The sequence below is a fragment of the Mobula hypostoma genome, chromosome 11 (assembly GCF_963921235.1).
Source record: "Mobula hypostoma chromosome 11, sMobHyp1.1, whole genome shotgun sequence".
Taxonomy (NCBI): Eukaryota; Metazoa; Chordata; class Chondrichthyes; order Myliobatiformes; family Myliobatidae; genus Mobula; species Mobula hypostoma.
The window spans coordinates 96,683,212-96,699,558 of record NC_086107.1 but is presented as its reverse complement, the minus strand read 5'-3'; the positions used below and the strand labels follow the sequence as shown (position 1 = coordinate 96,699,558).

Here is a 16,347-nt window from a genome sequence, read left to right as displayed (position 1 = left end):
CCTGGAGAGACAGAAGCAAGCGAGACAGCCAAAGCCCGCAAAAGAACTATGGCAAGTTCTCCAAGATGCTTGGAACAACCAACCAGCTGATTTTTTTATAAAACTACATGACAGAGTACCTAAGAGAATTGATGCAGTTTTAAAGGGTGACTATCCTGCCAAAGGGTTTGGGCCCGAAACGGTGACTGTACTTTTTTCCATAGATGCTGCCTGGCCTGCTGAATTCCTCCAGCATTTGTGTGTGTTACACCAGTGATTTGATTTAGTTTTTTTTTCCGCTGTTTACTGCTCTATATAGTTTTTTTGTGTTTAGAAACTTCTCATTTCATTATTTTGATAATAGTGAAATACACTTTACATAATTTTTTTACATGTGCCTAAGACTTTTGCACAGTTCTGTAACTTCTGCCCAATGGGAGAACAAGGAGAGAGTCGGGGATTGTCAGATAGCTATGTCAGAGGCCCTGTTGTAAATGTAACGACTGCTCTTTACCTTCACGTTCCACTAATGGGATTGTTCTGCGCTCCATTTCCCGCAGGTGTGCAGTGTAGTTACCTGATCATCCAGCCGGCTCTATCCCAGCCGGTTCGGCTGGGAGACACAGTGACCCTGACATGTCTCATGCGGCATAAGACCTTCACCGTATACAGCAATGTGTACTGGATGCGGCAACAGAACGGAAAGGCCCCCACGCTGTTGGCGTATTCGTTTCTCAACTCCAGGCAGACCTTCCTGTCCGACGGGCTTTCGAATACTTCATCCTTCAACGTGTCGGTGGACAGCCAGAGCTTAAACCTAACCATAACCAAAGTGACTCCCTCGGACGCTGGCATTTATCTCTGTGCAGGCTGGAGTTTAGGGAAATTGTCCTTCGGAAATGGAACCAAGTTGACCCTGACAGGTAAATATTTTATTCTGTGACAGGGCAAAATAGTGAGCATGAAACCAGGGTTAAATGCTAGGGGACATCGTTTAAGGTGAGTGGGGGAAAGTTTAAAGGAGATGTTCAGAGAGCAAGTTTTCACACAATGCTCGGGGCCTGGAACAGGCTGCTAGAGGTAATGGTAGAAACGGAGACAATATCAGCATTTAAGAAGCTGCTAGATAGACGCATGAACATGCAGGAAACGGAGGGAGATAGAAGAAACTTACTTTAATTTGGCATCATGTTCGCCACCGTTATGATGGGCCGAAGGGTCTGTACAGTGCTGTGCTGTTCTCTGTTCTGTTCCCTACAATGTGACTGCAGTATTTGATAGGGCAGAGTTTTAGAAATAAGTGTCCTGAGGTCACTTCTGGGCATACAGTACTGTGCAAAAGTCTTAGGCACATATGTATAGGTATAGCTATGGTGCCTCAGACATTTGCACCAGAGAGACATACTGTAATGATCAATAAGCTAATTGTTTAGAATCAAGTGGCCTTGCCTGGCGTCTCGGCACTGGGCATGTTAGCACCCGCGTAATCCCCTGCCCCTGACACTCATTCTCTGCCACCTGTCCCACACCCCTCCCACGGTGCTCCACCCTCACCATTCCCAAAATCCTGTCCTCCCACCAGATACCTTAGGCATCCTAGCTATATATATGTGCCTAGGACTTTTGCACAGTACTTTGAGAGGTATTTCAGCTTATAGAAGGCAGGAGATATATTGAGGATTGCCCAGTGCCTTGGGATTGAAATGAACAGCAGAGCAAATCAAAAGCCATTGACTGTGGACTGATGGGAGGGCACCAGGTTTGGATTCAGACTGAATTCAGGGTCCTGTCATCGGCTAGTCCCGGGGCCCATACCGAACGCCGAAGCCCAAAGCTTGATCAGAAGTCTGAGAGTGCAGCCCGATGCCTGGAGGCCTGTGTCTACAAGTCTGAAGTTCGCTGGGTAAGTCAGCGGCCCATTGTCTGCAAATCTGCTGGAGACCCAGAGCGGCACGTGTGTGTGTGTGTGTGTGTGTGTGTGTGTGTGTGTGTGTGTGTGTGTGTGTGAGAGAGAGAGAGAGAGAAGGGGGGGAGAGGGGGAGGGAGGAAAGCGACTTGTTTTGCTGTCATTTTGTTGCTTACTGTGTTCTCTGTTGTTCTGCCAAGCATTGTTGGCACCAGAATGTGTGGCCGTTAGTTGTGTTGGTTGTTAATAAAAGCAATACATTTTACTCTGTTTCGATGCACATAAATCTGAATTTCGGTGGACTGCAGGAGTGCTGTCTATAGAGCGTTGAAAGGGCAGTAGAGCTACCAAGTGATTCCCTGTGCGGTGATCTATAGGAAAATCAATGAGGCTAGAGAGTGCGCACCTTGGGTGGGCATCTTCCGTTTGCACACAAAAGGTAGGGCCCTAGGGAGCACTGGGGAACAGAAGGATCTCGGTATATACTGTAAATTCAAAGATCCCTGACACGATGGCTCAGTACTGTATTTGTCAATGTGGAACGGACAGCGAGTTTGTAAATCTGGTGGGAGCAAAGGGTGTTGGGAATGGCCAGGGCGAAGTGCCGCGGGAAGCGTATGGGCGCAGCTGGCAGAGAAGGAGTGCCGGCGTGGGCGTGGGTAGCATATGTGCAGATGCACCCAGTCCTGAGTCACCAGGCAACGTGATTTGATTCCAGACCATTGGTTTAATGATCATTACAGAATGTCTCTACGGTGCTTCCTGCTCCCTCCCCTCTCCCAAACATGATTCCCCACCCCCTCCCCCTTTCCCACTCTCAGTCCACAAGAGACCCCTACCAGAATCAGGTTTATCATCACTCACATATGTCATGAAATCTGTTTTGTTTTGTGTGGCAGGAGTACAGTGTAATACATAAAATTACTACAGTACTGTGCAAAATCCTTAGGCACCCTAGCTATATATCTTTATATATATATATATGTATATATATATATGTGTGTGTGTGTGTGTGTGTGTGTGTGTGTGTGTGTGTGTGTGGGACTTTTACACAGAACTGGTGAAGAAGCCATATGGGATACTTACCTTCATTAGCTGAGGCACTGGGAGTACTGTATCTGGACACCATGCTTTGGGAAGGACTTGATTGCAACGGAAGGGGTTAACCAGGATGATGCCTGAATTGGCATGTTTTAGACACAAAAAGAGACTGGATAGAGGAGGCTGGTGAAAAACCTGGTGCGGGTATACAAAATTGTGAGAGGCATAAATAGAGCGAATTGTGAGAAATCTCTCCCCATGCCAGAGGTGTCTAACCCCAGTTAGCATAAGTCTGTGAGGGACCTGAGGAGATTTTATTTTCATCCAGAAGGAAGTGAAGTGGAGAGTGTAACGATATTTAGGAAGAATTTGGACGATTATTTGAATTGCCATATAGTGGGCTACAGATAAATGCTGGTAAAAGGAATTGGTGTGGAAAAGGGACTGATTGAGATGGCGGGCTGATGCGCTGTTTCTATGCTGTGGATTCCATGGTACTGAATCTTCCAAGAGAAACAATGGATGCATTCAGCAATAGTTCATTAATATGAACCATTTTCTGACAGGTGCCAGAAAACAACATTCTGACCTAAAGTAAATAACTTATTCGCATACAAAATAGAAGTAAGAAACATCCATTTAGCCTGCACCATCATTGAGTGGATCAAAGCCGATCTGTTACCTCAGCGACACTTTCTTGCACTGAGCTCATCCTATCGCAGAATGTATTGATCTGTGTAGTGACAATACGCCTAACTGGGGCCCCACTGCCCTCCTGTGTACAGAATACCAAAGGTTCACTGCCATTTGGCTGAAGATATTTCTCCTCAGCAAAGCCCAGTATGGTGACCACGGCCCCCTGACTATGGGTGGCCAAGCACATCTGCCCATAATCACTTGTGCATTTCAGTGAGGTCACCCCTCATTCTCCTAAACTCAGGCAAGTAAGAGTCATTTAATATCTTTTATAATAAATGCGCCATCCCAAAAGTCAGTCTGGTGAAACTTTACTGTGCTTCCTCCCTCACAAGTATACCCGTCCTCTGGTAGGGAGACAGATGTGGATGTGTTTTCCGAAAGTAGTCTCAGAATGGTCTTGTGTAAATAGAGCATGCTGTCTCAACTCTTGAACTCAAATGCTCTTCCGATACAGGCTAACAGGAAGGCCAGCCAGATTTCAGTGATTAGCTTGTCTCTCTGAACACAAATATCTTCCAGTTATTCACCATTCAACCTTTCTATTTCTGTCCACCAAAGTGGATAACCTTGGAGTTTTAATACACTATCTTCATTTGCTGTTTCCATGTCCATTCAGTTAATCTGTCTATATCCAACCCCCACCACCAAACTCCACCAAAGCTCCTCTGCATATCCCTCACAGCCCATGTCATGTAGCTGTGTGGTGTTAGCAAACTAAGATTCATTGCGCAAGCCACTGACCCAAATTATTGTTGCCGACCAGCATCAATCCCTACGGCAAACCATATGTCAGAGGTTCCCAAACTGAAATCAAGCCCCTTGGTCCTACTCAGTGCTTCCCGTGCAATATCCAGTCCTCAATCCATATCAATATATCAATTCTGTGTAGACCATAAGACCATAAGACAAAGGAGCAGAAGTTGGCCATTTGACCCATCGAGTCTGCTCCGCCATTTTATCATGAGCTGATCCATTCTCCCATTTAGTCCCACTCCCCCGCCTTCTCACCATAACCTTTGATGCCCTGGCTACTCAGATACCTATCAGTCTCTGCCTTAAATACACCCAATGACTTGGCCTCCACTGCTGCCCATGGCAACAAATTCCATAGATTCACCACCCTCTAACTAAAAAAAATTTCTTCACATTTCTGTTCTGAATGGGCGCCCTTCAATCCTTAAGTTATGCCCTCTCGTACTAGACTCCCCCATCATGGGAAACAACTTTGCCACATCCACTCTGTCCATGCCTTTCAACATTCGAAATGTTTCTATGAGGTCTCCCCTCATTCTTCTAAACTCCAAGGAATACAGTCCAAGAGCGGACAAACGTTCCTCATATGTTAACCCTCTCATTCCTGAAATCATTCTAGTGAATCTTCTCTATACCCTCTCCAACGTCAGCACATCCTTTCTTAAATAAGGAGACCAAAACTGCCCACAGTACTCCAAGTGAGGTCTCACCAGTGCCTTATAGAGCCTCAAGATCACATCCCTGCTCCTATACTCTATTCCTCTAGAAATGAATGCCAACATTGCATTCGCCTTCTTCACCACCGACTCAACCTGGAGGTTAACCTTAAGGGTATCCTGTACGAGGACTCCCAAGTCCCGTTGCATCTCAGAACTTTGAATTCTTTCCCCATTTAAATAATAGTCTGCCCATTTATTTCTTCTGCCCAAGTGCATAACCATACACTTTCCAACATTGTATTTCATTTGCCACTTCTTTGCCCATTCTTCCAATCTATCCAAGTCTCTCTGCAGACTCTCCGTTTCCTCAGCACTACCGGCCCCTCCACCTATCTTCGTATCGTCAGCAAACTTAGCCACAAAGCCATCTATTCCATAATCCAAATCGTTGATGTGCAATGTAAAAAGAAGCGGCCCCAACACCGTCCCCTGTGGAACACCACTGGTAACCAGCAGCCAACCAGAATAGGATCCCTTTATTCCCACTCTCTGTTTCCTGCCAATCAGCCAACGCTCTATCCACATATGTAACTTTCCCGTAATTCCATGGGCTCTTATCTTGTTAAGTAGCCTCATGTGTGGCACCTTGTCAAAGGCCTTCTGAAAATCCAAATATACAACATCCACTGCATCTCCCTTGTCTAGCCTACTGGTAATTTCCTCAAAAAATTGTAATAGGTTTGTCAGGCAGGATTTTCCTTTAAGGAATCCATGCTGAGTTCTGCCTATCTTGTCATATGCCTCCAGGTACTCTGTACTTTAATCTTTTGTGTGACATCTTATTGTCCATATGCACCGCATCACCAGGCCTGTTCTAATGTACTGTATTGTCAAACATGATTTCCCTTTCATCAATCCTTGTTGACTCTGCCCAATCCTCTTATATGTTCTGTTATCAATTTTTTCTTTATCAACTCTTCCAATCTCCCCACTGCTAAAGTTAGGCCAACTTTAGTCCTATTGCATTGACCCGCTTCCACTCTATGGGCAACATGCTACAGTCTCTGGAGTGTTGGCAGATGACAACCAATGGGCTGACTACCTTCATCGCCACCTCTTTCAAAACCCTTAGGATGCAGGTCATAACGTCTACAGATGTACCGGGGAGAGAATTCTAATTGGTTGCATCGCTGTCTAATATAGGAGGTGGGGGGGGGGCTACTGCTCGGGATCGAAGTAAGCTGCAGAGAGTGGTAAACTTAGTCAGCTTCATGGCCATTAGCCTCTGTAGTACTCAGGACACCTTTAAGCAGTGGTGCCTCAGAAGGGTGGTGCCCATCATTAAGGACCCCCATCACCCAGGTTACGCCCTGTTCTCATTGTTACCATCAGGAAGGAGGTGCAGGAGCCTGAAGGCGCACACTCAGCGATTCAGGAACAGCTTCTTCCCCTCTGCCGTCCGATTTCTGAATGGACATTGAGCCCATGAACACTACCTCACTACTTTTTTCTTTCAATTTTCCACTACTTATTTAATTTAACAATTTCATGTATACTTAATGTAATTCACGATTTTTTTTCTCTATTATTATGTATTGCACTGTACTGCTGCTACAAAGTCAACAAATTTCATGACATAATGCCGGTGATATTAAACCTGATTCTGATTCTGACTGCGAGTTTTTCCTGCATGTTTTTACTCTGCCCGTGTTTCAAGGATGCATGGGTCAGTAAGCTGTTCCTAGTGTGAAGTGGAGTGGTAAAATCAAGGGAGGGGGAGCGGTGTGCTTGACAGGAATGTGGGAGAATCAAATGGGATTTTGGTGCAACAGGATGCTTTATTGTCAGCATAGACTAGTGGGCCTAAAGGCCATTTCCTGAGCTCTTATATTTACAAATTCAAATAATAAAGAATATTTTTGGGACAAAATATATAGGCCCTGCTACTGATTTCCTGTGATCAACTCAATCTCTGATGTCCTCTGCGCACTTCCCAAAATGCCCTTCAGCCAGTGAGGCCACTTGGAAATGTTACTCAAAACTTAAGCGGTTTCACTTCACCTCGACTTCCCTTCAGTCTCCATTGATGCACTGATTGTAGGTTTCAGTCTACACTGTTCAGTGTTTTGACCAGTCACCCAGATCATGACATCAAATCAAGATCCATTCGGACCTCAGAGGAGTATATAAGCCGGCATTCCGAGGAGACAACACCCTAAACTGTGCAACGATGGCTTCTCGGTTGGAGCCGAAACTTCTGCAAACATTTTGCCGAGTTCAGCAATCAACCAAACTTTCAGTCATTGAGTTTTGTAGCAACAAGCAAATCCGCTGGAGGAACTCAGCCGATCAAGCTGTGTCTGTGGTGGGGGAGAACTGTGTCAGGTCAGGAATGTGTCTCCACTGAACTTTGTGCTGGGGACTTCTTTACAAATTCACATTTCAAGTGATTGAGGAAATTGTTCATGTAGCAGATTGTGATCAGGAATGCATCACCTCAAAGACTGGTATAATAGTAATCATTAAAGAATCAAAACTCATGGGTGTTTTTAGAATAAATTACAGAGAGGGGTTAAATGGAAAGTTCTAGAAGGTTTTAATGTGGTCTTCTGCTGCCGTAGCTCATCCACTTCAAGGTTTGAAATGTTGTGCATTCAGAGCTGCTTTTCTGCATACCACTGTCATAATGTGTGGTTATTTGAGTCACTGTCACCTTCCCGTCAGCTTGAATCAGACTGGCTATTTCTCCTCTGACCTCTCATTTTCACCCAAAGAACTGCCACTCACTGGATGCGTTTTTTTTTTTGCTTTTCATGCCATTCTCTGTAAACCCTAGAGACTGTTGTGCGCGGAAATCCCAGGAGATCAGCAGTTTCTGAGATACGCAAACCACCTCGTCCAGCACCAGCGATCACTAAATTGTTATGGTTTCTTAGACCACATTTCTTCTCCATTGTGATGTTCGGTCTGAACAACAAAAACTCTTTTTTTTCCTTCTGACTTTCTATGGTGGTTGGCAGTCCAATTTAAAGGTGCATTACCACCACCAAGCGAACCGGAGTGTGGTGTAGAGAGGTGGGAAATAAAACCCTTACTGCTTCTCTTTCAAATGAAGGCTAAATAACCCCAAAGAGCCCTACAGACTGTAAGTAATGAAAGATGACACTGTCTTAAAGTTTTTAAATGAAAACTATCAACCACCAAATATTGTAATGAAGCCCACATTTGGTTTCTTTCAATCTTATATGATTCAATTGTAGAAGTATATGTTCAATTGTTTCATAGTGATGACAAAGCTTACACAATCCAAAATGACATTTTCCAAAAAGATACAAGGAATAAATAAGCATAGTATGCTCAGTTCTAATTCGTGTCAAAATAATTCTTTCCCTTTTTGTTTGACCGGCCCTCCTCCCCATAAACACAACAGTTTTGTGTATTGTGTAAAGATACCCCTTAGGTCCATTATCGCACAAGTCTTGCCGTAACCCCCTAATCTTAAGCCGACCAACCCTTTAGCTTCTGATTTCCTAGGTGGAAGGTCTATTCCCAAAAATATGGAACACTTCATGAATTTGCATGTCATCCTTGCACAGGGGCCTTGCTAATCTTCTCCGTATCATTCCAATTCTAGTAGATGTGCTGCCAGAGAGAGGCACACTGGACCTCTTGACCACGTCTGCATGCTTTTATGCATCTAGTGACTGGCTGATTAGATATTTGCACTAACAAGCAGGTGTACCCACTCTTGAGTGTGGAGTGCATTTGAACCACTCTTCTTACAACAATGATAAATATTACAGTGCACGCCAATGAAATACTCTGTGTGTACGTGGAAGTATTTCGGCTGCATGACCCAGTTCCACAAGTTCCAGCAGGAACCTGAAATTTGTTGTGTTTCAGTAGAAACTTTGCATTGGTCGCACCTGCATTAAAAGTCATCTCTTCATACGCATACATTATACAGACAATCAACACTGAGTGGGCTGGAACAACATGGAGTAAACTGAGCCCACATTGGGTAAACATTTATGCCATCCAGATGGCATTAACATCAATTTCTCAAATCTTTGGAAATCGGCCTCCCACCTCCTCTCCCTCACCGTTCCCCATTCCTGTTTCCCTCTCTCGCCTTATCTCCTTACCTGCCCATCACCTCCCTCTGGTGCTCCTCCCCCTTCCCTTTCTTCTCAATAGGTTCAATTTAATGTCAGAGAAACAACTAACAATATACATTCTGAAATTCCTTTTCTTTGCAAACATGGATGAAAACAGAGGGGTGCCCCAAAGAACGAGAGTTGAACATTAGAACCCCAAAGCCCCCCCCAGCTCCCCCCTCCCATGCATAAGCAGCAGCAAAGCGACGACCCCCCCCACCAGCAAAACAGCATCTGCACCCCCCACCGAGCACTCAAGCATGCAGCAAAGCATCAATAAAGACACAGACTTGCAGTACCCCAAAGACTACTCGCTCACCCGGTAATTCGACATACCATAGGCTCTCTCTCTCCCTAATAAGGGAAAAAGAAGTGTTCTCATTTCACAGCAAGAGGGGAGACATAACAAAATAGCTCGCCAATTTATGGTGTTAAAAGTCTATTGCATCGCTTTTTCCAAGCTCTGTGCCTTAAGACCTCGGTTCTCTGGGCACACAGCCAACAGCCAGCTCGCTGCTTACAATCTTCCATCTCCCACGACACGATCTTCTGTCCTCTCTGTCCTTCTCCAGCCCTTTATCCCTTTCACCAATCAACTTCCCAGCTCTTCACCATCTTCCCCTCAACCCCCAGTTTCACCCTTCACCTGCTACCTTGTACTACTTCCTCCCCTTCCCCCCTTCCTAGTCTGACTCTTTCCCCCTTCCTTTCCAGTCCTGAAGAAGGCTCTCGGCCCAAAGCATTGACTGTTTACTCTTTTCCATAGATGCCGCCTGGCCTGCTGACTTCCTCCAGCATTTTGTGTATGTTACTTTGGATTTCCGGCACCTGCAGGTTTTTTGTGTGTTTGGATAAACTAGATGTGTGTTTGGGAGACTAGGTGTGCATCGCATGTGTTTGGGAGGTGTGCATTAACTGCTTTGAGTTGTACTCCGGGGAGCGCAAAGCGCAGAATCCAATATCGCTGTGATGATTGCATGCTCTAGTATCAATTGTTTGGCGACGATAAAGTAAAATAAATGAAGTTAAAGTTAACTGTGTTTGAGAGTGGGGTAAATGTTCAGGTAAGCGGGATCTGTGCTTGAGAGGTTGGGCACGTGTTCTCTGAACTTGATCTGTTTGTCTCTGGAGTTCAGGAGGGTAAACTTGGTTATCATTGAAGGATGCAAATATTTTTACAAAGCTGGATGGAGGAGATGTTGGAAATGCACTTTGCTTCGATTCAGAAAGGTTTGAGTGATAGTGTCAGGATGCAGAAGAGCTAATTAGGGTGGAACAATGCTGAGTTGCAAAATCTGTGTGTGTGTTGGTATAATTGGAGAGCATCTAACATTACATGCATGGAAAGCTAAAAGAATCAGGTATCACTAACACCAGATCACCAACACTCCTCTTACCTAACTGAAGGCAAAAATTGTTGAAAATACTCAGCAGTTCAGGCAGCAATTATGGGGGAAAGGACTGTGTTACGTGCCAGGTCAGTGACACTCCATCAGGGCATTGATCTCAAATAGTTCATGTTCGTCTTTCCGAATCCTTCTGTGTCTCCATCCGTGGATTTTCAGCTTCGGCCATTTTTGAGGAAATCCATGATTTCTGACCCAGTGAAAATCTACAGTTTCAGCAGAAATACAAGAGTCTGCGGACGCGGGAACTTGGAGCAGGACCCAGCGTGGCGACCGTCCCTCTGCCTCCACGGATGCTGCTCGACTGGCCGAGTTCCCCCCGCAGTCTGGCAGCTGGAGCGGCGGCCCCTCCCAGGCGATGTCGGGCTTGTCTGTCTGTGAACCGCTCGGTAACGACTCGCGTTTGCTTTACAGGCTTCAGCAGCGCGCCGTCCCCGACCAGCAGCAGTGCCGCCGGCACCGGCTCGCCGCAGTGCTGGCCGCTGTCCTCCCTGACCATGGGCCTGCTGGTGCTGGCCGCCATCTCCCTGCTGGTGCTGCTGGCAGCCCTCGTCTACATCACCCAGCGAAAGACAGGTGGGTCTCTCCACCGGTAGGGAGGGGATGAGGAGGGGGAGGGGGGAAGGTGGAGGGGAGGTGGAGGGAAGGGGGAGGGGAGAGGGGAGGATTGAAGGGGAGGGGATGAGGGGGAGGGGGAAGGGGGAGGGGGAAGGGATGAGAGGGAGGGGGAGGGGGAGGGGATGAGAGGGGGGGGAGGGGTGAGAGGGAGGGGGTGAGGGGGAGGGGGGAGGGGATGAGAGGGAGGGGAGGAGGGGGAGGGGGATGAGAGGGAGGGGGAGGGAGGGGTGTTGGGGGATGGAAATGGGAAGGGGAGGGGAAAACCTGTTTATTTAGAATATACAAGAATAGAGCATTGACCATCATGTCTGAGAATGTGGAAGATTCTTCCTCCTTTTGAGCCAGATCCAGCCGGATGGGCTTCAAAATGGTCTGATTTGACATGACCACGCATTCCAGACTTCCTCCTTGGTGCAGGGTAAGCAGGGTTGCATTAGTGTTTTGTTAATAGATTGAGGCTGTCATCAGCAAGAGCGTTGCAATGCTAACATCAACATGTTGGCCGTCTTCTTGTCCAACTCTGAAACAGTGGCATCTCTTTGATCCCCACTGGACAAATATTCTGTAATTCAGGGGATGTTCCGGGTTTGAGATCGTCCAACACATCACCATATTTTCGCCGTGCATTAGAAGCTCTATAAAGGAAAACTTCACACTCAATTTCTTTCTCGGGATTAGAGAGCTTCAGTTTTTGCACCGAAGTAGAAACTGTTCTTCGCATCAAACAGTGGATCCGCCTCCCTCTGCTGCGTTGCTGCCACTTTCCTTGGTTTATCCTTACAAATCAAATCAAATCATTAGAAAAATGTGACCCAGGATCAGAAGGTGAGTAGAGCTGAGGAACCGGAAGGGGTCAAAGGCCCTGATGGGAGTTATTTACAGACCCCCAAACAACAGTAAAGGTGTGACCTACAAATTACAATGTGAAAGAGAAAATGCATGCTGAATGGGCAATGTTATGATAGTCCTGTGGGATTTCAATATGCAGGTAGATTGGGAAAATCAGGTTGGTGCTGGATCCCAAGAGAAAGAATGTGTAGAATGTCCAAGGCGTGTCTTTTTACAGCAGTTTGTTGGTGAACCCACTAGGGAATCAGCTAAAGAGCTTAAGGTAAAGCAACCCTTAGGGACAAATGATCATAGTATGATAGAATTCACCCTACAATTTGAGAAGGAGAAGTTAAAGTCAGATGTATCAGTATTACAGTGGAGAAAAATAAATTACAGGGGCATGAGGAGACTGAGTTCCTTTAACATTTGCCGGACGATGCTGTGGATGATCTACGAGTCTGTGGTGGCCAGTGCGATCATGTTTGCTGTTGTATGCTGGGGCAGCAGGCTGAGGATAGCAGACACCAACAGAATCAACAAACTCATTCATAAGGCCAGTGATGTTGTGGGGATGGAACTGGACTCTCTCACGGTGGTGTCTGAAAAGAGGATGCTGTCCAAGTTGCATGCCATCTTGGTCAATGTCTCCCATCCACTACATAATGTACTGGGTGGGCACAGGAGTACATTCAGCCAGAGACTCATTCCTCCGAGCTGCAGCACAGAGCATCATAGGAAGTCATTCCTGCCTGTGGCCATCAAACTTTACAACTCCTCCCTTGGAGGGTCAGACACCCTGAGCCGATAGGCTGGTCCTGGACTTATTTCATAATTTACTGGCATAATTTACATATTACTATTTATTTATTACTATTTTTCTATTACTATTTTATTACTACTTAATATTTCCATGACTATTACTATTTACTAATAGTAATATTACTATTACTATTTCTATTACTATTTATTATTTATGGTGCAACTGTAACGAAAACCAATTTCCCCCAGGATCAATAAAGTATGACTACGACTATGACTATGAGAGAGCCGGCCAAAATTGATTAGAAAAGGACACTGGCAGGGATGATGGTAGGGCAGTAATGGCTGGAATTTCTGTATGCTATTCAGAAGGCACAGGATATATACATCCCAAAGAGGAGAAGTATTCTAAATGGAAGATGACCCAACCGTGGCTGACAAGAGAAGTCAAAGCCAACATAAAAGCCAAAGAGAGGGCATATAATAAGGAAAAAATTGGTAGGAAGTTAGAGGACTGGGAAGCTTTTAAAAACCAACAGAAGGCAACTAAAAAAGTAATAAAGAAGGAAAAAATAGAATAGGAAGATAAGCTAGCCAATAATATTAAAGAGGATCCCAAAAGTTTCTTCAGATACATAAAGTGTAAAAGAGAGGCAAGAGTAGATATCAGCCCACTAGAAAATGTTGCTGGAGAGAGACAAGGAAATGGCAGATGAACTGAATAAGTACTTTGCATTAGTCTTCATTGTGGAAGGCTATAATAGTATGCCGGAAGTTCAAGAGTGTCATGGAACAGAAGTATGTGGTTACCATTACTAGGGAGAAGGTTCTTAGGGAAGCTGAAAGGTCTGAAGGTAGATAAGTCATCTGGATCAGATGGTATACAGCACAGAAGTGGCTGAAGAGATTATGGAGGCATTAATAATAATCTTTCAAGAATCAACTGATTCTGGCATTTTTCTAGAGGAATGGAAAATTACAATTGTCACAGAGCCGAACACCCGGGGTCACCGACCACAGGCACACACGGGGGATCCCGGGATCAGCCGAAGCAGCCTCACCATCAACACCGGCAGAGCGTCACGGCAAATGAACCTTCCCACTGTGGACATCTGCTTTGGGTTGACAGGAGGTGACTGGTGATCTGATATGAAGAATTGTGGCTGGGTGTAGGTTAAAATCAGCATAATTTGTGAGATGTCATAACAAGGCAGCTAGAGCCGTTGCTGCCAATTTCATATGGGAGTTGGACTGGCCTCACTTAAACAAGGCTGGGCAGATAAGATCTGCTGGGTGTGTCTCTTGTTTCCATAGTACCCTCAGATAAAATGCCCTTGCTGCTGTGATATTGTGCAAGAGCTCCTGTTACCAACTAAACCAAAAGTTTCCACTGCAAGCAAACTTCATTTCAGCCTCAACAGTTGGCAGATGGGGCACTGTAATTAGATGGCCAGTTTATCATTAGACTTCTGGGTGCAATTCTTTTATTTGTTTATTTATTGAGATGCAGCGCAGGACAGGCCTTTCCAACCTTTCGAGCTGCGCTGTCCGTTAATCTCCGATATAATCCGAGCCTAATCACAGGACGTTTACAATGACCAATTAACCAATCAACCGGTACGTCTTTGGACTGTGGGAGGAAACCGGAGCCCTTGGAGGAAACCCACGTGGTCACGGGGAGAACGTACAAACTCCTTACAGGCAGCGGCGGGAATTGAACCCGGGTCACCAGTACTGTGAAGCGTGGTGCTAACTGCTACACTACTGTGCCTCCCTATTCTGCAGCAGTTCCTTGTGCTCGATCACAAGTTATGCAGCACAGATTGGCCCGTTACAGCTCTGTTTGCTCCCTGGTAGACTGTAACTGTATTCAAGCAGTCTTCTTCACTGGACCCATACTGTGACCCATGGGGCAATCCTCTTCCCCCTCCCCAGTGTGTCGGGGGCAGAGGGCCTTAGTGTGTTGTCTGCAGCAAGCCAGAGCCCAGGCAATATGGAGTATTGCCCTGAGACGTGGGCTGGTGTGAATATCGAGCATTAGTGTGCTTAACTTGAACTTTTCACTGGACTGCCATTGTTGCTCTATAAAGAGCAACACTTTCCAAACCGAATAAAATAGTAATGCGGCCTGGGGATCTGAGTGAACAGCTTACGACAGGTGCTTATACTGTGAGGGATTGGACCCAAGTGTTGCATTACAGTGACAAGGTATAATAAGAGATTTTAAAATTCTTTGTGACTATTTCTTTATTTAATAAAGGATGCAATTATCCTTAGTAACAGGAAGCTTGATAACAGAAGCTACCGTTGGTTCTGAAGTGTATGAGAAGTTACAAGAGGTGATTGATACGTTCGTGGCCTAAGGTAGAAGGAGTCAATTTTAGAAAACCTAGCACACTTATTTTTCCTACATTTATGCACTTGGTCCAGCGGTCGTGGAGCATACGGATCCCTTCTTTATAGAAGTCAGCATCTTGGACCTCCAGAAAGTGGTCCACAGCAGGGGCGATTGATAAGTTTGTGGCCTAAAGTAGAAGGAGATGAGTTATTAACTTCAAACTTTCTGCATTTTCACTCAAAGTGTTAAACTGCACGTGCATGTAATGAAAGCTGTATAACTCATCTCCTTCTACCTTAGATTAGATTAGATTATGAGGACACGCGGTCCTCTTTTATTGTCATTTAGGAATGCATGCATTAAGAAATGATACAGTGTTCCTCCAGAATGATATCACAGAAACACAAGACAAACCAAGACTGAAAAACTGACAGAAACCACATAATTATAACATATAGTTTCAACACTCCAAAGCAATACCGTAATTTGATAAAGAACAGACCATGGGTACGGCAAAAGAGTCTCAAAGTCTCTCGAAAGTCCCATCGTCTCACGCAGACGGTAAAAGGAAAAAAACTCTCTCCCTGCCATGAGCTTCCAGTGCCACAAACTTGCCGATGCAGCATCCTGGAAGCACCCGACCACAGCCGACTCTTGAGTCCTTCCGAAAACTTTGAGCCTCCGACACCGAGCACCATCTCTGCTGAGCACTTCGACCCCAGCCCCGGCAACAGGCAATAGGCAAAGCCAAGGATTTGGGGCCTTCCCCTCCGGAGATTCTCGATCACACAGTAGCAGCAGCAGCAGCAAAGCGGGTATTTCAGAAGCTTCTCCAGATGTTCCTCCGTGCTTGTCACGGCTGTCTCCATCAAATCAGGATTGTGCATGGAATCCTACTTCACAAATACGATATCATTTCGGAACTGCGTCGCGCCGCCATCTTCTCCTCCCCTCCCTTAGGCCACAAACTTATCAATCACCCCTGCTGTGGACCACCTGGAGGTCCAAGATGCTCTCGTCACATGCGCATGCAGTTCAGCTCTTTGAGTGATAATGCAGAAAGTTTGAAGTTAATAACTTATCTCGTCTACCTTAGGCCACGAACTTATCAATCACCCCTGCTGTTCACCACTTCTACAAAGAAGGGATCCGTATGCTCCACAACCGCTGGACTAAGTGTGTACGTGTAGGAGGAGACTAT

The 16,347-nt window shown here is 45.6% G+C and overlaps 1 protein-coding gene and 1 non-coding gene across 4 annotated transcripts in view; one reads left to right on the top strand and one right to left on the bottom strand.

The window, feature by feature from the left end:
- LOC134354366 (T-cell surface glycoprotein CD8 beta chain-like) overlaps positions 1-16,347 on the top strand; it is a 31,782-nt gene that overhangs the window by 12,273 nt on the left and 3,162 nt on the right. For all 3 annotated transcript variants that reach the window (XM_063063324.1, XM_063063326.1, XM_063063325.1), the window contains 2 exons: positions 540-902; positions 11,015-11,176. In XM_063063324.1, the coding sequence (XP_062919394.1) occupies positions 540-902; positions 11,015-11,176 (525 nt within the window). The remainder of the gene's footprint in view (positions 1-539; positions 903-11,014; positions 11,177-16,347) is intronic.
- Positions 8,589-8,696, bottom strand: LOC134354490 (U6 spliceosomal RNA). Its single transcript, XR_010019846.1, has one exon. It is a non-coding gene; the product is annotated as a U6 spliceosomal RNA (small nuclear RNA).